General features: G+C 41.4%; 1 protein-coding gene across 1 annotated transcript in view; it reads left to right on the top strand.

The window, feature by feature from the left end:
* The first annotated feature begins 994 nt into the window (after window positions 1-994).
* LOC124132039 (probable RNA-binding protein 19) overlaps window positions 995-22,260 on the top strand; it is a 35,359-nt gene continuing 14,093 nt past the window's right edge. Inside the window, exons 1-18 of the mRNA XM_046495621.2 lie at window positions 995-1,127; window positions 3,110-3,292; window positions 3,690-3,830; window positions 4,141-4,200; window positions 5,108-5,336; window positions 7,676-7,731; window positions 9,661-9,867; window positions 10,966-11,025; window positions 11,805-11,883; window positions 12,697-12,768; window positions 14,264-14,352; window positions 16,005-16,043; window positions 17,343-17,418; window positions 18,808-18,938; window positions 19,215-19,272; window positions 19,892-19,946; window positions 21,419-21,515; window positions 22,001-22,111. Coding sequence (XP_046351577.2) covers window positions 1,092-1,127; window positions 3,110-3,292; window positions 3,690-3,830; window positions 4,141-4,200; window positions 5,108-5,336; window positions 7,676-7,731; window positions 9,661-9,867; window positions 10,966-11,025; window positions 11,805-11,883; window positions 12,697-12,768; window positions 14,264-14,352; window positions 16,005-16,043; window positions 17,343-17,418; window positions 18,808-18,938; window positions 19,215-19,272; window positions 19,892-19,946; window positions 21,419-21,515; window positions 22,001-22,111 — 1,779 coding nt within the window. The 5' untranslated portion in view covers window positions 995-1,091. The remainder of the gene's footprint in view (window positions 1,128-3,109; window positions 3,293-3,689; window positions 3,831-4,140; window positions 4,201-5,107; window positions 5,337-7,675; window positions 7,732-9,660; window positions 9,868-10,965; window positions 11,026-11,804; window positions 11,884-12,696; window positions 12,769-14,263; window positions 14,353-16,004; window positions 16,044-17,342; window positions 17,419-18,807; window positions 18,939-19,214; window positions 19,273-19,891; window positions 19,947-21,418; window positions 21,516-22,000; window positions 22,112-22,260) is intronic.

The following is a 22,260-nucleotide window of genomic DNA, read 5'->3' as shown; positions in this document are numbered from 1 at the left end:
TTGATTGTGGGTTTTATCGAAGTGGAAATGTCTGAGACCTGCATCATTTTGGGCTTCCCTCACACTTCAAACTAGACTAACATTTAGTCTCTGAAATCTTATATTACACAATGTCCTTCTTGACTCTAAAAATGATAAAACAATTCCCTATGCTGATTTCATATCAGCGCTAATTACTGTAAAGTATTGGATTCCATTGTCATTTGTTAATCACCTATCAGCGCCAATCATCTGTGGGCTTCCCTTGTTAGTTTCTACCCTTTGTTATTTTCCACCTTTTGTTATCTTATTAATTTTGTTGTCCTTACATGTACATATATATTCTCTCTGCCTCATGGCATTCATTCACCCTATGAAGGAGTAAGCATATACTCCGAAACGTTGTGTTCCTCAGAATAAAGAAGTTGACATCCATATATTCTTTTCCTTGAATAGGTTATTCTTTTTTTTAAAATGCAACGCTTGCATTTCTGTTATTTATTTACTCGGTAAATATTCATAGCCAAAGAAACCAGTATAACAAGTTTTCTTAATTTAAACCAGTGTGACAAGTTTTCTTAATTTAAACTCTGTGGGTGTGTTGAGGGAGGGTTCATGACGGTGGGTGGTGGGGGTGGGTGATATATATATTCTAATTATTTCTGGTGTGAATTGCTTGAATATAAAACCCAATTCAAATCTTCCCCTGTGATTGTATTGATCGTCTGATTGAGGACCAACTTTAAGAAAACATCGTTCCAGAAAAGAAAACCAATCTAAATGCAAGTCCACTGTCCAAAACGCCTAAAAAAACTCAATCACATATCCGGACAGAACCGAACTGTTCCTGAACAATACACACCGACAACAAACATTACTGTAAACGGCATGGCTTCAATCGGTTAAAAGCTAACAAATAATAGCATTGAAGGTACGGGTGTATTATACTGACAATTTTGATCACATGTTTTCTGAATATCTCCCGTATTTTAAGGCGAAATCTGTGTACTTACTTCCGGTTTTACACTTCCGGTAAATTAGCCATGTGGTTTTGTTGACAAGCGAAGAAATCGTATTTTTCCTGAATTGTGGAGATACCAGATATTCTCAGCATGTCACGCATAATTGTCAAGAACCTACCAAAAGGGGTAGATATTGATTTGTAACCGTTTTCATTTCATTTTGTCAGTAAAGGTTATTTTGTAAATCACGAACTGTCCAGATGTGAGTAAACAGTCCTGTATATAGTCTGCATAAGACGTACGTGTACTGGGCTGTAGACGAGTCTCTTCAGGGGTTGGGGTAACCGTTCGTTTCGTTAATTCCATCCTCGTCTCGTGAGATGATCAGCTGATCACCACTGTTTATTTGGTTACAATTATGTTTGATTTATTACAATCACGTATCGATGGACTATTTCCATAATCGCAGGTCAGGGTATGATATCCCAGAGACCATATACCGACCGATTTCTGGTCCCTGAGTAGCCTATATGAACCTCAGTCGCATTCTTATAAGTCAATCGTAGTATGTCTCATATCCAAACTTACGTATGACAAAAACTAAATTGCGTTATTTCAGATGAGAAACACACTGTAACACATCCTTGTTTTAGTGATTAGTGAGAAACATGTCCTTGTTTTAAATTTAATGATTAGAGAGAAAGTTATCCTTCGTCAGCATTTAGTGCAGCTGTTTAATTATTCATTTCTTTCATTAATTCAATCTTCTCTATGATTAAACAAATTAACGTTATGAGAGTGACACTTAGTCGATGGTTCTGTGTGTTTTAAAATCAATCATGAAATAATTTCCGAGTGTGACGTCACATGCCCAATTTATTACTCAAACCAAGACAATAGTGCTTCATATAGTGAAGCTGACATTGCAAGCGCGACGTAGAGTTTTTTTTAATAGTGTCAAATTGGATAGACAGTTTTGTGTTTTTCTTACAGATAAGTTACAAATGACTTATTGCCAGCTTGATTAGATTAGACACCAGTGTTTCTCAAAGCTTAGATCACAGTATTAATATGCCTCGATTGTATATAGCCAATCACTCTCCTACTCAGGGTTCCTTGCGGCCAGCCTAGTAGTAGTACCTCCTGTCACATCATCAGATCTTGCACACTGTTGCACAACCCATTCATGAGTTTTTCATGTGTTTCATTTTGGATGCATCTACACATTTAGATACACATAAGTCATGTTTAACTTTCGCTGAGGAAATATCCTAAACCGTGAAAACACATTTCCATTTGCATATTTATCCTCCATATCAAGTCATGGAAACTCTACGGGGAGCTGGTGATATGGCCACTTCCATGTGTACATGTAGACTAACATCTAGACTAGTCTCTGAAATGAACATATCGTACAGAAAAAAACAGTTGTTCAATTAGCTTCATTAAAATATAATAAAAGCGAGCCCAGAGACTCTCTTCATTTCCTGATACTGCAGTAATCTAGACTTGTCAAACATTATGGACTTCCATGGGCTGTTTTTGATATATATTTGTATCAGGGTCTGTAAGACAGACTATAGTGTACATGGTGTAAAGCTGTTATCTCATGCACCTCACTGTCGCAGTTGTAGCAGTATTATCTCTATGATTATGCAAAACAATATGTATAGCGCACCGAAAGGCTTGCATTAGGCATGTCTGTTCTTATTTCAGAATAAGTGCATTTGTTTACATGACGAAAGTCTGGTCACATGATAAGCCTTCACTGGTGTGGTCACTGGAACAGAATCGGAATAAGGGGTGCAGGGCCGATTAATCTCGGGGGTTATCAGCTACTATTTATAAACAAAGTTTCTGAACGGTCGACATCCTGTCCCTTTAACCTTAAAATAAGACATTTCACCAGTTAGTATACAACACAACCAAGTATGAGACAATTCCCTTATCTTGGAAATGAATGCATTTGAAAGTATCCTAACTTTTATCATGTTTATGTTATGATAAGCTGATGAGGGTATCAAGACTACACAGTTTGGGGCAATACACTTTATACAATACAATATTATACTGTATGTCAATCCAAGGTTTTCCTGATTTTACTGTTGAAAAAAACACATATGAAAGCTTATGTCATTGTCAAGGCAACTGTTTCTGTGTGGCTTCAGACCAAGGAGGAGAAGCTGAGAGAGCTGTTCACTCAGAAGGGGGAGGTGACAGACTTGTCCATGAAATACACCAAAGATGGCTTCTTCAGAAACTTTGCCTTTATTGGTTTTAAATCAGAGACCTCGGCACTTCAGGCCATCAAGCATTTCAACAACACCTTCTTTAATAGCACGAAGATGCAGGTAATGTTTATTAAGATGAATACATTCAGCTTGTTGATAATACCCGAGAAGATACGGGTTAGAATATGTCTTCAACAACCAATGCTTGCTGTAAAAGGCAACAATGCTTGTCGTAAGAGGCGACTAACAGAATCAGGTGGTCAGGCTGGCTGACTTGGTTGATGCATGTCATCGTATCCCAATTGCGTAGATCAGTGCACCTAATATCAATCACTGGATTTGATTATTTACAGACCCGTCGTCATATAGTTTGAATATTGCTTAGTGCGTTGTTAAACAACAAACAAACAAAACTTAACACTAAATGATAGCTTAATGAAAAAACATTTTGGTCGTACCATTCATTCAGCAATCAGGACAGTTTACAAATGTATTATGAGTTTTGGTTTATTCCAAGGTTGAACTTGCAAAGGACTTTGGAGACAAGACCAAGCCTCGAGCTTGGAGTAAATATTCTTCAGAGAGTTCCTCCAATCAGAAGAAAGCCAAGGCGGGGCAGACAGGAGGCCAGCAAAGTGCCGTGAAAGATAAGAAACTGGTATGACAGAGTTGCCAGAAAAAATGGCAGGAATGTGTTATTGTCACGACAGGGATGTGTTATTGTCACGACAGGGATGTGTTATTGTCACGACAGGGATGTGTTATTGTCACGACAGGGATGTGTTATTGTCGTGGTAATGCTTTATTGTCATGGTAGGAAGTCATATTTGTGTACAGGCTGCTGTCATGTAGTGTTGAACAACACACCCTTGTGCCTTGTGACAGTTGCATGCCAACCCTCATTGTAAGGCTGTGGTGATAATTTATTACAATCAGATGTTGGTTGACATTTAAACTTTAATTTACAGACAGCTGTGGAGAGGAAAAAGAAGGCCAAAGAAGAGAAAATGAAAGAATTTCTTGGTGAAGTGAGTTTGAAAATAACCTTGCCATTAACATTTAAAATGAATTGAACAAGTAAGCACTAATTAATTGATAGTACAAGTAAGCTGTAATTGATGGATTGTACAAATAGTCAGTAATAATAAGCTTTGGAATGATCCTGTTACCTTTCCATTCATGTATTTCTACCTGTGAAGATGGCATGTCAGAGTTGGTTCAGCAACCATGTTCGTCGTAAAAGGCGACTATACTTGTCATGAAAGGCTACTATGCTTGTCATGAAAGGCGACTATGCTTGTCATGAAAGGCAACTATGCTTGTCATGAAAGGCAACTATGCTTGTCGTGAAAGGTGACTATGCTTGTCGTAAAAGGTGACTATGCTTGTAAAAAAAAGGCGACTATTCTTGTCGTGAAAGGTGACTATGCTCGTCGTAAAAGGTGACTATGCTTGTCGTAAAAGGTGACTATGCTTGTAAAAAAAGGCGACTTTTCTTGTCGTAAAAGGCGACTATGCTTGTAAAAAAAAAGGCGACTGTGCTTGTCGTAAAAGGCGATTATACTTGTTGTAAAAGGCGGCTATGCTTGTCATAAAAGGTGACTATTCTTGTCGTAAAAGACGACTATGCTTGTCGTAAAAGGCAATTATGCTTGTCATAAAAGGCGACTATTCTTGTCGTAAAAGGCGAGTAAAGGGACATGTGGTCAGGCTCCTGACTTGGATGATTCATCATATCCCAATTTTGGTATATCGATGCTCATGATGTCAGTCACTAGATTGTCTGGTCCATACTTAATTTTTTACTGACCCGCATCATACAGATTGATAATTGATGATTGCGGCATTAAACAACAAACAAATCATATATTTCTGCTCTTGACAATCTACCTTGATCATGACCAAGCTAACTGCAGGTGATATCTCGTCTTCCAGCTCGGAGATGATCCAGAGTTTAAGGAGTTTCTGGAAGTTCATCAGAACGCTGCGACGAAAAGCACATGGAGCAATGACACGGGTCAAGCAAAAGTTGCCTCCCCTGACAAGCAGCTGAAGAAACGCAACGATGTCACCTTTGATGATGAAAGTAGCAGTGGTGAAGATGATGATGATGATGATGATGATGATGATGATGACAAAAGTGATGACAGCAATGATGAAAAAAGTATGTTATCCGATTAGTGGTATTTTGTATTACAGTCAAGTCTCATTAATCCGACACTCGTTAATCCGACAATCAGCTTTATCCGACACTAATGATGGGAAACGATTAAATCAGTGCTATTTAGACCCATTAATCCGACAGTCTGGCAGGACCGAAGCTCTAGAAATTCTCAGGAGTCAAGCTGCTTAATGTGGTCACCCATCCAACTACTTTCCGAGACCGACATTGCTTAACTTCACCTGATTTGTGACCTGTGCGCTGTGCACAGGACCAAGTGCCACCAATGGGACTTGACTGTATATGGACCTTTAATCAGGGCCCTGATCCACTAAACAATCTTAGCACTGCGAAATATTATAAGTCAGTGTTAAAGTATGGTCTTCATGATTACCTCAGCGTTAGGATGACTTTGTGGAACGGGTCCCTCATCTTACCCAGTCAAGATAAATTTTACTGGACTAATGGCTAAGGTCTCAGAAAGCCATGTATATCTAACATTAACAAAAATAAAATCACCGCTCGGGTGAAAAAAGTTCCTGAACATCACTGACTTCATGGGAAAAAATATATAAATGGCATCAAAGAACATTTTTTGCACCAGAACAATATTTTGATGTCAATTTATCATGAATTCAACACATGTCCTCTGTCAATGTCATCTCAGGCTGAAAGTGGCGTGGGGTCAATTGTCAGTTCACAAGTCAGTATTAGGAATGACCACCATTACATGATTAGTAGTGACACAAGCTTGACAACAGCGCCTCCTTGATTGGCTGAGGAAGGCTTGTGGGATGTCATTCTATATCTGGACCAAGGCCTGTCCCGGCTGAATCAATGTCACCGGTTTGTTGGGAAGTTGGCGTAAACAAAGTTTAATTTCCGTCCACATGTGTCTGATGGGCGACAGATATCGCGAAACAGCAGGCCTGGGAGTGTGGGGATGTTCTATTGTCCAATGAAATCCATGGACACATGTGCAACATGGTGGCATGCACTGTCCTGTTGCAAAGTGATGTGACGCCCATGGGTTTAAAGGAACGTAAGGACGGATAAATTGCCATCGATGACCACCAGAGGGTTCCTGTGATGTGCAATGATGCCTCCTCCTCACACAATGATACACCAAACACTGAATGCAGAATGTTGAACAACAAACGCATGAGCATGACGTTCCATCCGATATCACTGAAGATGCTGACGGCCATCGCTGCCTTATAAGATGAAACCTGGACTCCCTTGTGGAGAGGACTCACCTCCAGTGTTGAAACCTCAAATGGTGTCGTGGCGAGGTGTGCAGTTCAATGAGATTGTAGCAAAATGGACGTACACCAGGATGTCTGGTTGGAGGTTATGCTCTTATAGTCCATTTCTCACAGTCCTTTCAGGAGCGGTCGGGTAGCCTAGTGGTTAAAGCGTTCGCTCATCACGCCGAAGACCCGGGTTCGATTCCCGACATTGGTACGATGTGTGAAGCCCATTTCTGGTGTCCCCTGCCGTTATATTGCTTGAATATTGCTAAAAGCGGCGTAAAACCAAACTCACTCACTCACTCACAGTCCTTTCACTGAAACCAGAACATGGTCGGCCCTGGTGTTGCCAGTCTGTTGGTACCGAGCCCAAAGTTAATGTATGATGTTACGATGAACACCAAAACAATTCCGATTTCAAGTATTCCAAACTGCTCAATCATAAAACCTCCCATCTCACACTGTGCATTTCTTACTTCTACTTTCGATCTTGGTGTGGAAACACTCTAGAACAAAGTTTCCAGCTTCAAAAAACACTTCTCCCAAACACTTCCCAGCATCATGATGGTCACCACCCTAACAAATGGATCACAAAATGCAATCCCGTGTGCCATGCCACTAAACGACCCAACATAACCTGCCACATCATTCTCTTCCTGAGAGCGGACAGGCTGGTGTATCTGTGATGCGGGGATGGACGGGTGGGCCTACAGCAAGTGAAATAGGATAAAGTGTATAAATATACATTTTATTATAGCATTTTCAATTTTCAGATAGATGTGATGTAACATTTCCGTGGGTTGGCTGTGAACAAGGTTGCTTTTCACAGTTAAAATACTTACACGATTGACCCATGACTGTGTGACAAAATTTTTACTCAAGGGCTTTGTGCATTTTATGATCGGGATGTGCAATTTCAAGGTCATCATGGGTAACCATGACAACGTATTTGTACATGTGGTCATGAGGGAGTCTTAATACTCAGGCAATAGTTTTTTAATGTGATTTTTTTCTGCTGTTTTTGTTTGATAACAAATACATTTTAGAAGTACAGATTCATTCTTAGACCCATTGACCTTTTTCTTGTTGTAGACGTGAAACAGTCAAAACAAACAGCAACAGCAAAGACAACGCTGTCCGACCTGGAGGTATGTGGTGCTGGTGTTTATGAAGAATAAACTGACTCCAAGTTAAAAACATCTTCCCGAGGCAAGGGAGTTAACTGACTGTAAAAGTCAAGTTTCCACCTTTGCCGAACTAGGCTGGAATTATGGAGTTATATTTTGGCTGGACAAATGAGTCTATGCATAGTCTAATCAAAATCGCGTACCGAAATCAAGATCCTGTTTGTCAACAATATAGATTTCAACATGCAATTGTCTCCAATAGGCATGATAGAAAAATGGATATTTTTCACATACACATCAATATGGGAACGCTGGAAAAGAATGTTTTCTTTCATAAAGAAGTCTGTCTACCATTGGCTCGAGGGGAGGGTTTGAGCCCCGCCCTTTGCAAATCTCATATATATATACCTATCTGTGAAGTTTATGTTTAGTTCCAAATTCTGATTTGGACCTTTCCACAATCTCTGCACCTGTTCATATGTCTACAACTTTGTTGAGAAATGTTTTGGAGCTAATAGTTGTAAATAATGATAATAGTCAGCTTACGGTGTGATTATGTCATGGCCTCCCTGTCTGGCAACATCCGTGTTGTCTGTTGGCATCTCAAAAACCAATGAAGCTGGAACTTCTCATGCTTACTCCCACCAATGTTTTTTAACCGTGCTTGTAAATTCTCTAAAAATGCATATTTGGCTCTGTGAACTTCTACTCACATCAAAGTACCAGACCGAGGGAGCTGAATGGTGGCGTCCCTGTCTAGCAACGCTAATGTCGTTTGTTAACATTTTCTCAGAAACCAATGGACCAATGAAACAGGAACTTCATTGGTTTAGTCCCACCAAGGATGACATCCCAATTTGTTCCAATTGGTTTGAAATTTGATTTTCATGATGGCTGCCATGGCAGCCATATTTAAAAAGCTATTTATAGCCATTGCTCAGTCATTTTTGTTGAGTTTGGTACGTGTGTAGGTAGCAGGGTTGTCGTTAATCATGTTAATGGTGGGGCTTGACATATGTGTTCTGATTTGCTGCGGTATTTTAGATTTTGACCTGGATTTGACCTTTGCGTTTCAGCCATACTGAAAGCTGAAACTTTGTATTGCCATTATTTGTCTGGCTATTTTGTACAAAATGAAATGAAATTTGGTATTTGTTTTGTTTGTCAGATTCAACTCGCATGTTCTGGTCTTTTTACAAAATCTTAAGATTTGGCCTTGGTTTTTTTACCATGCTTGTAAATTCTCTAAAAATACATACAGGAAACTACGTTTATAACGAACATGCTTATAACATGTATAATGAATTGAACGATATAACAAACTTATTTCTTAGTCCCGGCCATTTTTGTATATATGCTGTATATATGCATATATAACAAACTATAGTTATTAAAAACTAAAATTAGTTGTCCCTTTGAGTTTGTTGTAACCTTATTTTTACTGTATTGGGAATTGTAAACTTCTACTCATTTCCAATTCCCGGACCGAGGGAGCTGAACTATGGCATGTTTGTTTCTCCTTATGTTTACATCATATTTTGTACAAATCATTAGTTTCTTTGTTTGCATTCGCCCTCAATATTGATGCAGAAAATATTTGAATATCAAATGCTGAGAGCAACTTTCGGCTGTCTTGACTTCATGCAGGGAACTCATGTTGAAACAGGTGCTTGGATGCACGGGCGAGGGATGGGCGGTTTGTGATGGATATAGGACGCCAAGGCTGTTTTAAACACAAAAGACTATTTCTGTTGGTCAAGCACATGGTCAACACTCCTGGCTGGAGGCTGCCCTTTTGGTACATATGGAAATTGGAAAATGGTAAAGGAAACGAAATCAAGTATAACAAAGTGGAATTAAACAACAAAATGAAATAATAGACATTTGGGCTCAGAAGGCTTTCTGACACATGTGCCATGTCACTATTTATTATATTTCCCTTGTCTCCAGTATTTGAAGACGATGATGACGTCGTCCGTACTGCTGAGTGATACCAGTGATTCTGATGAAGACTCCGATGAGGATGATGATGAAGAAGCTCCCACATCCAAGAAGAACAAACAGAAAGGCAAAGTGAAGACGAAGAAAAAGAGTACCAAGGGAGGTAACTCTGATGAAACGCAAGAAAACTGGGGAAAGACAATTGCTCATAAACAGGTACATTTTCTGTTTTGTTTCTCTGGGTGTTTTGTTTTGCTTCAATTGACTCAAGACACTGTGTAAGCACTCAAAAGAGTTTGTCAAGTTATGTTTCTGAGACAATGGTGACTTGTCTCTTCAATACAAATGTCCTTCACAGGTAGGGCTATTTGTAGAAATTCATGTATATGCATGTTATGACGGTTACGATGAATTCTCATATTGCTGGTGTACCCCACCATGATAGTGCTGGAAAATAAAAGCTGCTTAAAACCCAACTCACTCACTCATGGATATTAAATGACAATCCATCATTGAATAATGTGACATCATTATGCATGTATGTGACCGAGCTGAAAGTACATGTCCTTGTATTGTACATGGGCCTGTGGCCTTCATGTTATAACACACACCATTTCCTTGTATTGTACATGGGCCTGTGGCCTTCTATTATAACACACACCATGTCCTCGTATTGTACATGGGCCTGTGGCCTTCATATTATAACACACACCATGTCCTCATATTGTACATGGGCCTGTGGCCTTCATATTATAACACACACCATGTCCCTGTATTGTACATGGGCCTGTGGCCTTCATGTTATAACACACACCATGTCCTTGTATTGTACATGGGCCTGTGGCCTTCATGTTATATAACACACACCATGTCCTTGTATTGTACATGGGCCTGTGGCCTTCATGTTATAACACACACCATGTCCTCGTATTGTACATGGGCCTGTGGCCTTCATGTTATATAACACACACCATGTCCTTGTATTGTACATGGGCCTGTGGCCTTCATGTTATAACACACACCATGTCCTTGTATTGTACATGGGCCTGTGGCCTTCATGTTATATAACACACACCATGTCCTTGTATTGTACATGGGCCTGTGGCCTTCATGTTATAACACACACCATGTCCTTGTATTGTACATGGGCCTGTGGCCTTCATGTTATATAACACACACCATGTCCTTGTATTGTACATGGGCCTGTGGCCTCCATGTTATAACACACACCATGTCCTTGTATTGTACATGGGACCTTGTCCTTCTCATTAAGTATCACCTTGATACCGATAACAGTGCAGTTGAAATTTTCAGGTTGAAGAAAAGCCGAGATATGTGGCAAAGATCCGAGGGCTGTATGGAAAATACAATGAGGTAGTGTACCATTTGTCATGTGGAACTGTTGGTTTAGATCTTGGGTATCATCATATCATTTTATATTTTGAGAGGTATTACCTCCCGTATGCGTGACCGACCATCTCGGTCTCCACCATTTGGTCCTAGTGGGTTTTATCTAAGTGGTTAATGTCTAAAGCGTTCCTCTGGCTTTCCTGCCACATTAAGTTGACCTGATGTGATAAGGCCAAAATACTGTTGGAGGTCAGATAAAATTGGGTTTAACGTCGCGTCCAAGATTATAGCACTTATACAGCGACGTGCATGCTTGTACTAGTCCGGACTGATGCTGATTTAAAGTGCTAGCTCACTGAGATAAAATGCCGCAGTTTAACGTGAATATCCCACTCAGACACAGTATAATGACACCGAGCCTAACAGTCCTAGTTTAGCCCCTTAATGCCAAGCGCCAGACAGGATAACAACAAGTATCATCTTTTAACGTCTTTTGGTATGACACGTCTGGGGATCGAACCCCGGACCTTCCTCTCTCCGGGTGGACGCTCTAAATACTGTTGGGTGCGACATGAACCCCCATCATGACACCTATGTCAGGCCTATCATGTATTTGTAGATCGATGCTTATGATGTCAATGACTGGATTGCCTGGTTGAGACTTGATTATTTACAGACCGCTTTCATAAGTGGCGTTAAACAATATGGACAACTTTGCTTCAAAAGCTCAGTTCTGGATACGCTGTGTATTTGGTCACATCAAATGTTGGTTGTCATGTTTTTTAATTTTCTATTTTTTTCAGAAATTGATCAAGGAGTTCTTCCAGCCCCTACACACCGTGTCCATCAAGCTGCCCCGAAACGCTCGCAAGAACCTGATCGGTAGAGACTAGATACTTGTTAGTCAACTGTATGTGTGTGTGGGAGTGTGGTTGCCTGGTGATACAGCCCCTACACACCGGGTCCATCAAGCTGCCCAGAAACGCTCGCACGAACCTGATCGGTAGAGACTAGATACTTGTTAGTCAACTGTATGTGTGTGTGGGAGTGTGGTTGCCTGCTGATACGGTCCCTCATCCTGCTGCCAGCCTCCAACACCAGCTGTCGGGATTCCGGGCTACAATAGATCCTCACCAACCCGTTCTGATCGTAAGAGGCGATAAGAGGGATTGCTTGGTCAGGCTCACTGACTTAGCTTATGCATGTCATTGTATCCCAGTTGCGTGGATCGATGCTCATGATGTTGTTTGTTTGTTGTTATTCCAACTACCAGTATATGAAGGCGGTCTGTAAATAATCTAGTCTGGACCAGACAATCCAGTGATTGACATCATGAGCATCGATCCACGCAATTGGGGTACAATGACATGCATGAACAAAGTCAGTGAGCCTGACCACCTGATCCCGTTAGTCGCCTCTTACGACAAGCATGGGTTGCTGGAGACAAATTCTAACCTTGATCTTTACGGGTATCTTGATGTCAATCCCGGGGTTGTCTGATCTTGATTGTTTACAGACCGCTGGATTATCGCTGGGTGTGGCATTAACAACAAACAAACAATATACAAACACTGTAAATGAAGGATGGATGCCTTGGATTTCCTTCCCCAATTGAAACTTTGTTTAGAAAGGATGTGTAGGCCTGTGATTCCTGATTTGTGCTGTCTCTACACTGTTTATGTCTTCTGTTCACAGGCGTTGCATTTGTTGAATTCTCCTGTGTCAAAGATTTGGACCAAGCTTTGAGGAAAAACAAAACCTTTATTAGTAAGTTGTGTGCAGTTGGCTGTTACTTAGTAAATAGATAATCTCGCAGATGACACTTCAGGACATATTTGCTCTCGCTGTACAATATTGTGCCAATCAGCAAATGAACACTAGATTACTTCCAAGTCCTGGTCACTGGTTCCACTGGTGGAGTAGATTAAAATAACTCATTCCGCTATGCAGTTGTGGCCAATTAGGAACCTTGTTTTTCAAACTCATCGATTTTACCAAACTGGCAATCGTCTGTGACCACAATCACTTGGAACATTCCTCCCTAATAATAATGGATCTGTCATAAAACCGTATTTACTGTAGAAAACTCTCTTGCTTGTGACAATGTTGTTCCACATGTTTTTTGCTACATTTAACTGAATATCTTCTTCATTAGACACTAAATTTGTAGGTTTTCATCAAAAAATGAAAGATCTTGAGGTTGGGGAAGTTTTCTGTATTTCTTTTTTCACAAACTGAGAAGTATGGAATAATTGTCCCAACTGAAGGAATGATGGACGTCCAAGTGTTTGTCCAGGGCATTCTTGCAATGAGGGACAGTGGACATTGCCAGTAATTAATTGTACATGATATGTTACCATGGTTACTAACTGTCATTTTAAGAAAGAAAATGAAGAAGAGCCTATACAATGTAAACCATCCAGAGAAGCACCACTCACATTGCCTGTTTGTTCAGAGGATGTAATGTTTACAATGTGTGACACGAAGAACGAATAACGTCGTATCATCTTGACAATATTCTTCACAACAATAATGCAGTTTGATGTCATGTTGCACAGACCAATCAGCATTGAGAACACTAAACTGTAATGCAATGTCACGATTATTACAGTTGCTATGTCAACCATCATGGGTAATATTAGGGTGTATTTCATCAAGTAAGATGGCAACACATACTGTGTTTGCTGCAATAAGCTTACTGGGTGCTTGGAAACTTAACAAAGGGGCACTAACTAACACCATTCATGAGGTACATTTGAGTTCGAGCGGTAGAGAACAAACTCGTCATTGAGAGAAAAACATTATTTACACTCCTGTGTTTCCTGTAAATAATCTGCAAGGTGTTCAAGACAATACACACTCTTATGTAAAGCTGAAGACCTTGTACAGGAGCTGATGGAGATTTCTTACAGATTGGCGTTGAAGTTGGTCAGAGGTCACATACTGGAGCGGGATGCCTAATGCTGTCTTGAGTAGGTCTGTGAGTGAGTGCTGTCTTGAGTAGGTCTGTGAGTGAATGATGTCTGCAGTAGGTCTGTGAGTGAGTGCTGTCTTCAGTAGGTCTGTGAGTGAGTGCTGTCCTCAGTAGGTCTGTGAGTGAGTGCTGTCTTCAGTATCTGTGAGTGAGTGCTGTCTTCAGTTGGTCTGTAAGTGAGTGCTGTCTTGAGTAAGTCTGTAAGTGAGTGAGGCATTTGGTAGTGAGCTGTTTGGGGATGAAGAAATGTGTAATGTGTTCATGTGTTGACTGTTACCATGGTTACAGATGGCAAGCGGATCAGCATGAAGAGAACTCAGGAAGAGGCTGACCTCAAGGTTACGGAGCATGAACCGAGAGCATGGGAACTGAAAATAGTATGAGCCATTTTATTCTTCACATGGGTCCCCTCTCCAAAGTAAGATGGAGGTTGAAGATTTCCTGAGAGTTTATACCAGTGGTACCTTATTGTTTAGTTATGTGTCAAAATATTTGGGAGTGTTTGGAATAGTTAAGAAATAAACAAATTGACCTATCACTGCTCAGTACAAAACACACGTCCTCTGTATGAAGTTACTGTGTAAACTGCCAGGCCCATGGGTGAGGTGAAATGGGGTTTAACGTCGCGTCCAAGATTATTGCACTTATATAGCGACGTGCATACCGATTTATAGTGCTAGCCCACTGAGATACCATGCCGCAGTTTAACATGAATACCCCACTCAGACACAGTATACTGACTCCGAGCCGACCAGTCCTTGTTTTAGCCCCTTAATGCCGAGCGCCAGACAGGGTAACAACAAGTACCATCTTTTAACGTCTTTTGGTATGACGCGGCCGGGGATCGAACCACGGACCTTCCGCTCTCCGGGCAGACGCTCTACCTCTAGCATAGGAGGCGGTCTCCAGGCCCATGGGATGTTAGCATATCAATAAGGCCAAGTTAGTTATGGCCGTGAAAAGTTGCATGCACGTTAACTGTCCATTGTGCTGTTGTACAAAACAACCATAGCACTACGACTGTCGTAACTCTATATTAAGATGTGGGTGTAAGACCACCTTCGGGCTAAGATGGCTTTTTACAACTGCACCCATGTCTGATGTGTTTACTCAGTTTCAAACAAGAAGAGCCCCATCTATAATTAATGTATGGCTGCACACGTAATTCATATTTCACATCTTGTTAGTACAGAAGTGATCTTAAGACCCCCAGGTTTATGCTTGGGACCCACAATTCATTACTGAGACCCCCAGGTCTCACACATAAACCTGGGGGCACGGGTGGCCCAGTCGTCAAGGCGCCAGGATTCGCTGTGCAGAGTTGTGTCCCTTGGGCACTCCAGAAACCTATGATTGTGGGTTCGAATCCCGGTTCGCCCCAATTATGTTTCTAGGTTTGTCAGCACCATACCAGTGCTCGTGGGTTTCACCGAAGTGGTAAACGTCTGAGACCTGCATCACTTCAGGCTTTCCTCCCACATTAAGCTGACACGCCGTGATATAACTGTAATACTGTTAAAAGCGGAATTAAACCAACTCACACACACTCAGTTTCAAACAAGAAGAGCCCCATCTATAATTAATGTATGGCTGCATGAGTAATTCATATTTCATTTCTTGTTAGTACAGAAGTGATCTTAAGACCCCCAGTTTTATGCTTGGTACCCACAATTCATTACTGAGACCCCCGGGTCTCACACATAGACCTGGTAGATCCCTCATGTGGTGTGTGATCCATCCTCGATGATCCGCTGTGTCTTCATTTGTAAGATACATACCCTGGACCCATTCTCCACCACAGCTTCATATAGAAGTGACGTCAACACCTTCACCTCACTTGTCTCCGACTTGGCACGAGATTTCTCTTGCTCATGACTGTAATTTGATTGGATGGCTATTTTTAGGATAAGGCTCAACCAAAGCTATGAATGCAATGTGTCCAGGGTATTTAGGACATCAGAATGGAGATTTGATCCCTGGATGACAGAAGATGCACATAATCTGGAATTTCTTTTTTATTTCTGCCTAGCAACAAGATCGGGCGGAGGAGGATGAAGGAATAGCGGAGGTAAGTTGAGGGGAGGAAGATGTGTGTTTGTACATTTCTACTTTCTCAGGCTATTCCAATGAAGGTATATGTCATTTAATCTGATCTTTCACTTTGATAGGATACTATTTCCATAGTATCTGAATGAGAAGGCTGCGTTCTTTAGCCAATCAGATCTCAGCCTTTTGAAATGATTCGGGATCATTTCTTTACCACCTTGATTCAGAAATGTCAATGTAACAAATGAAAACCCACACAGAACACCAATATTCCATTGATGAGGAAGATGACTCCCTTTTGGGCAGAGCTGTCGTGGTGCTCAGAAACAATAGGGTGTATTATATATCTACAATGTAATGGCCTGGCCTTTATCAGTTAAATTCATATATTTGTCTGAGTGCTTTGCTTGCTCGTACCGAGACTTTAGAAGCCTCGACACTGATGGCGTTAAGCAACAAACAAACTGGTTAGTGTGTCTAAACAATGGACAGGAGTAGAGAATAAACAATGGACGAAGTAGAGAATAAACAATCGACAGAGTAGAGAATAAACAATGGACGAAGTAGAGAATAAACTATGGACTGAAGTAGAGAATAAACAATGGACGGGAGTTGAGAATAAACAATAAATAGAAGTAGAGAATAAACAATGGATGAATTAGAGAATAAACAATGGACGAAGTAGAGAATAAACAATGGACAGAGTAGAGAATAAACAATGGACAGAGTAGAGAATAAACAATGAACAGAGTAGAGAATAAACAATGGACAGAGAGAATAAACAATGGACAGTAGAGAATAAACAATGGACAGAGAGAATAAACAATGGACAGTAGAGAATAAACAATGGACAGAGAGAATAAACAATGGACAGTAGAGAATAAACAATGGACAGAGAGAATAAACAATGGACAGTAGAGAATAAACAATGGACAGAGAGAATAAACAATGGACAGAGTAGAGAATAAACAATGGACAGAGTAGAGAATAAACAATGGACAGGAGTAGAAAATAAACAATGGACAGAAGTAGATTATAAATAAAGGTAGTTATTGTTTAAGGCAGCAGGTTTGCCAAGTGGAGCTGGTTTGCTAGCTGTAAAATACATGTCGCAGCTTTAACAAGATCCAACTGGGACAAACTCTATCTTATGCCTATTGATGTGACTAGAATGAAGATTTGTTGTTCACAATGGCTGGTGAGTGTGGTCAACTCTAAGCTGTGACACTATTCACTCACTCAATCCCCAATATCTGGATTAAAGTGAACAGAAGTGCTGGTGGTGTAACTTTTACTGATGTTTTTTCGCCGTCTGCTTCAGTCTGGGCGGCTGTTTGTGAGGAACCTGGCCTACTGCTGTACAGAAGATGACATAGATGCTTTGTTCAAAGAATATGGTGAGCAGATATGTATACTTGTTCTATATATACTTGTTCTATATATACTTGTTCTATATATACTCACCGTTAATGCGAACCATAGAAACAAATAGAGAAGTATGTACGTCGAGAAGAGATGTTTCCAATGTGTACCACTTGATGACAAAACAAACAATCAGTCAAGTGTTACCACAGAGTGTCTTTTTATCACGATATGCTGCGCGTGACTTCCAAACTTTACACGCTTATCCTGCACGAGACAAATGGTCATGGATCTATGATGTCACAAGTGGTGCGCGCACGTACCAGTATGTTCGTTTGTGCGTCAAACAAATCTAATATCTCTTGAATATGAGTAATTATTCGTATATTAACCAACATGTATGGTATTCAAGTTTCTTTTGTCGGTGTACGTAACAACTTGTAATGTGTGTGAAAAGTCGTACGCTATTTGAAGGGGGCATGGCCTAAATGCAAATGTCCGATTGGGATTTTAAATTTTCCGGACCCCTGGTATATAATCTGATGAAATACTAAATTTATCATAAAGTATCATATCGATAATTTAAGATACATCCAGTTCAAATATGTCTGTAGTTCCTGTCAAAACATAGTTGAAATCTGACTCAGTTGATTAAATATTATAGAGTGTGGAAAGTGATAACAGCAGGCAGTAGTTCCTTGTGTGTATTAAGGAAATGTTGCAACTCTCTTCTGATGAGTTCAAGATGTACATGATGTATCATGATCAGTGTTTACTTTGCAGAGTTGTCTCCCTTAGGTATGCCAGGATCCTATGGCTTTGGGTAAAATTCCAGACTCAGTCTAATTATGATCCTTGGTCTGTCTGCAACACTCATGTAGGGTTCAAAATTAACAGAAGTTTGTTAGTCTTAGACTTAGGAAGGGGAGTGGGATGTCTTTGTGGCCCACCACTTTTACTAGTTACTGTGATTGAAGTGATGTATGTCATAGGCATGACTGATGTCATAGGCATGACTGATGTCTTAGGCATGACTGATGTCTTAGGCATGACTGATGTCATCGGCATGACTGATGTCTTAGGCATGACTGATGTCATCGGCATGACTGACGTCTTAGGCATGACTGATGTCATCGGCATGACTGATGTCTTAGGCATGACTGATGTCTTAGGCATGACTGATGTCTTAGGCATGACTGTTGTCTTAGGCATGACTGATGTCATAGGCATGACTGATGTCTTAGGCATGACTGATGTCATAGGCATGACTGATGTCTCAGGCATGACTGATGTGTTTGACATGATGGGTGTGTTTGACATGATGGGTGTGTTTGACATGATGGGTGTGTTTGACATGATGGGTGTGTTTGACATGATGGGTGTGTTTGACATGATGGGTGTGATTGACATGAATGCTGTTTCAGGTCCCCTGACAGACGTGAGCGTTCCCGTGGACCCGTTCACCCACAAGGTCAAGGGCTTTGCTCACGTGACATTCATGATGCCGGAGCATGCTGTAAAGGCCTTTGTGGCACTAGATGGCACCGTCTTCCAGGTAGGGACTTCGGACATACGACCTAAATGGCACGATGAACGTATGATTTTACTGATACACTATTGAAGTCATATTTTCATGTGATATTTGATCAATGAACACATGTATAGTTGACCTTGTTGTAACCTTTTGTTTTAACTACCAGGCCTTGTGGCATCATCATTTCACTTTCAGCCTTATGACCAAAAATGTTGCCCCCTTGGGACTGAACCTCCTTCCCTCACTCACTCTGTTATTTGATTTCACTCACTCACTCACCCTGCTGTCTGATTTCAGGGTCGAATGTTACACATACTCCCTGGAAAACCAAAACCAGATGAAATAGAAGTAACAGGTGAGTCAGTGCCCCTGTAGGGAACATGAGGCTAGTCAGACATGAGGCTAGTCAGACATGAGGCTAGTCAGACATGAGGCTTGTCAGACATGAGGATTGTCAGACATCAGGCTAGTCAGACATCAGGCTAGTCAGACATCAGGCTAGTCAGACATGAGGCTTGTCAGACATTAGGATTGTCAGACATCAGGCTAGTCAGACATGAGGCTAGTCATTCATGAAGCTAGTCAGGCATGAGGCTTGTCAGACATCAGGCTAGTCAGGCATGAGGCTAGTCAGACATGAGGCTAGTCAGGCATCAGGCTTGTCAGACATCAGGCTTGTCAGACATGAGGATTGTCAGACATGAGGCTTGTCAGACATCAGGTTAATCAGGCATGAGGCTTGTCAGACATCAGACTTGTCATACACATGCATAATTTGGCATAAGCTTAATAAGAAAGTCCGAGCAATGTTTTGGCGTACAGTGAAGGATACACCTGGGCGTGTTTTGGTGACCTGTTCAACATTGGTTTCTGACAGTTTGACCTTTGACATCCATGCAGTTAAAGAAAAAATCATGAAACTTATATTCCACCATCATAACTGATAGATCTTGCAATGTGTTTTATATTTGCAGAAAAAACTTCCTTTAAGAAGAAACAAGAAGCAGAAAAGAAATCTTTGGCTAAAAGGTGAGGATTGGTGGTCGCTGCATGGTGTCCCAGGTTATAGTGAGTACTCAGCAACATGTGTGTCAGTAGAGGTGTCTGTATGGATTGGTGGTCGCTGCATGGTGTCCCAGGTTAGAGGGAGTACCCAGCAACATGTGTGTCAGTAGAGGTGTCTGTATGGATTGGTGGTTGCTGCATGGTATCCCAGGTTAGAGTGAGTACCCAGCAACATGTGTGTCAGTAGAGGTGTCTGTATGGATTGGTGGTCGCTGCATGGTGTCCCAGGTTAGAGTGAGTACCCAGCAACATGTGTGTCAGTAGAGGTGTCTGTATGGATTGGTGGTCGCTGCATGGTGTCCCAGGTTAGAGGGAGTACCCAGCAACATGTGTGTCAGTAGAGGTGCCTGTATGGATTGGTGGTTGCTGCATGGTGTCCCAGGTTAGAGTGAGTACCCAGCAACATGTGTGTCAGTAGAGGTGTCTGTATGGATTGGTGGTCGCTGCATGGTTTCCCAGGTTAGAGTGAGTACCCAGCAACATGTGTGTCAGTAGAGGTGTCTGTATGGATTGGCGGTCGCTGCATGGTGTCCCAGGTTAGAGTGAGTACCCAGCAACATGTGTGTCAGTAGAGGTGTCTGTATGGATTGGCGGTTGCTGCATGGTGTCCCAGGTTAGAGTGAGTACCCAGCAACATGTGTGTCAGTAGAGGTGTCTGTATGGATTGGTGGTCGCTGCATGGTGTCCCAGGTTAGAGTGAGTACCCAGCAACATGTGTGTCAGTGGAGGTGTCTGTATGTATTGGGTGGTCAGGCTTGGCAACTTGGTTGATTGATTGTGTCAGTGCGGGGCCGTCTGGTAGCCTAGTGGTTAAAGCGTTCACTCGTCACGCTGAAGACCCGGGTTCGATTCCCGACATGGGTACAATGTGTGAAGCCTATTTATGGTGTCCCCCGCCATGATATTGCTGGAATATTGCTAAAAGCGGCGTAAAACCATATTCAATCAATCAATTGTGTCAGTGCACTTCTAAATGTGGTTTGGTGTGCCCTTTGAAAGTGTTCAGCTAGAAGAATATTTTGTGTGCTTCTTTGAACTCTGTCACAAAGGCAAGATTAATAGCAGTTGTGATTAGAAACTTTGCTCCCTTCGTTTTGACTGAGATTGATACTGTCCTTTGTGTTGTCTGACTCCCTAGGCTGGTTTTGTGAATCCTACTGTATTGCGTGTGTTCATATGGCCATTATAATCCATGGATGTCCGGTTTAATTGTGAAACAGGACATTAATCACTGGCTTCAAACAATAAGCATTGTAACAAAGCATTGTGGGAAAAATGTGATTTCTAGGTTTACTTTCAAGCACAGGCAACTTATTTTAACCATTCCGTGATTATTATGACAGTGAAATTGACACAAGAATGTATGGAAATTTCTGACCCTGAGTGTTACATTGCTGGCTGCAGCATTCACTCATGTATGTTTTTTTCCGATGCAGTTCTCACAACTGGAACACTCTGTTTCTCGGTGCCAATGCGGTGGCTGATGCAATGGCGGAGAGATACGCTACCAGCAAGAGTCAGATCCTTGATGCGGTGAGAAGTAGTTCCTCAGAATCAACAATTTGGTGAGCAGAGTTGTGTACCTTAGCCATGTAGGGATCCACTGATCATCGCTGCATTTATGGCATCATGTCCTTAATTTGCCTTGATCAAGATTCTTAGCCTATGAGTGTATTTCTGCTTCTACACAGCAGATACCGTACAAGACCTCATCACTTTCCTCCAGTGACACGTCATGATATACACGGCATGACATTGTGTCACACCCAACTTGCTCATGTTCCTGTCACCAGGGTTTTACATGACTCTCAAATGTGCATCAAGTACGCACAAATGTAGAGACTGGAGGCAGAGATAAGATATAAATAATATGCATTGTACCTTCAGCGCATCAAGAGCAGTTATGGGTATCTGTTATTTCATCCACCAATCATGGCCACTGTACTATGATGATAGTGATGCTGCTGCTGCTGCTGCTGCTGATGCTGATGATGATGATGTCTCTTTGATTGTGTCAGAGTGGGAAGGAGAGCCTGGGTGTGAGGATGGCGCTGGGTGAGACGCAGATCGTGTCGGAGACGAGGGACTTCCTGCTGGAAAACGGTGTCAGTCTGGACAGCTTCAGCCAGGTGGGTCTGTCCTCCTCAGGATCTCGTGATGTGTCACAGGGGTAGAATCTAACAGTCCACTAGTCCTTATAATGATAACATATAGCAAACCCCTAAAAAGGGCAAATTTCCACTGGTCCTTCGGATCCCTACACTATTGGGCAGTTTGG

The sequence above is a fragment of the Haliotis rufescens genome, unplaced genomic scaffold (genome assembly GCF_023055435.1).
Source record: "Haliotis rufescens isolate VD_foot unplaced genomic scaffold, xgHalRufe1.0.p SCAF_15, whole genome shotgun sequence".
Classification (NCBI taxonomy): domain Eukaryota; kingdom Metazoa; phylum Mollusca; class Gastropoda; order Lepetellida; family Haliotidae; genus Haliotis; species Haliotis rufescens.
The sequence above is the reverse complement of the archived record's forward strand: the minus strand, read 5'-3'. Positions and strand labels throughout refer to the sequence as shown.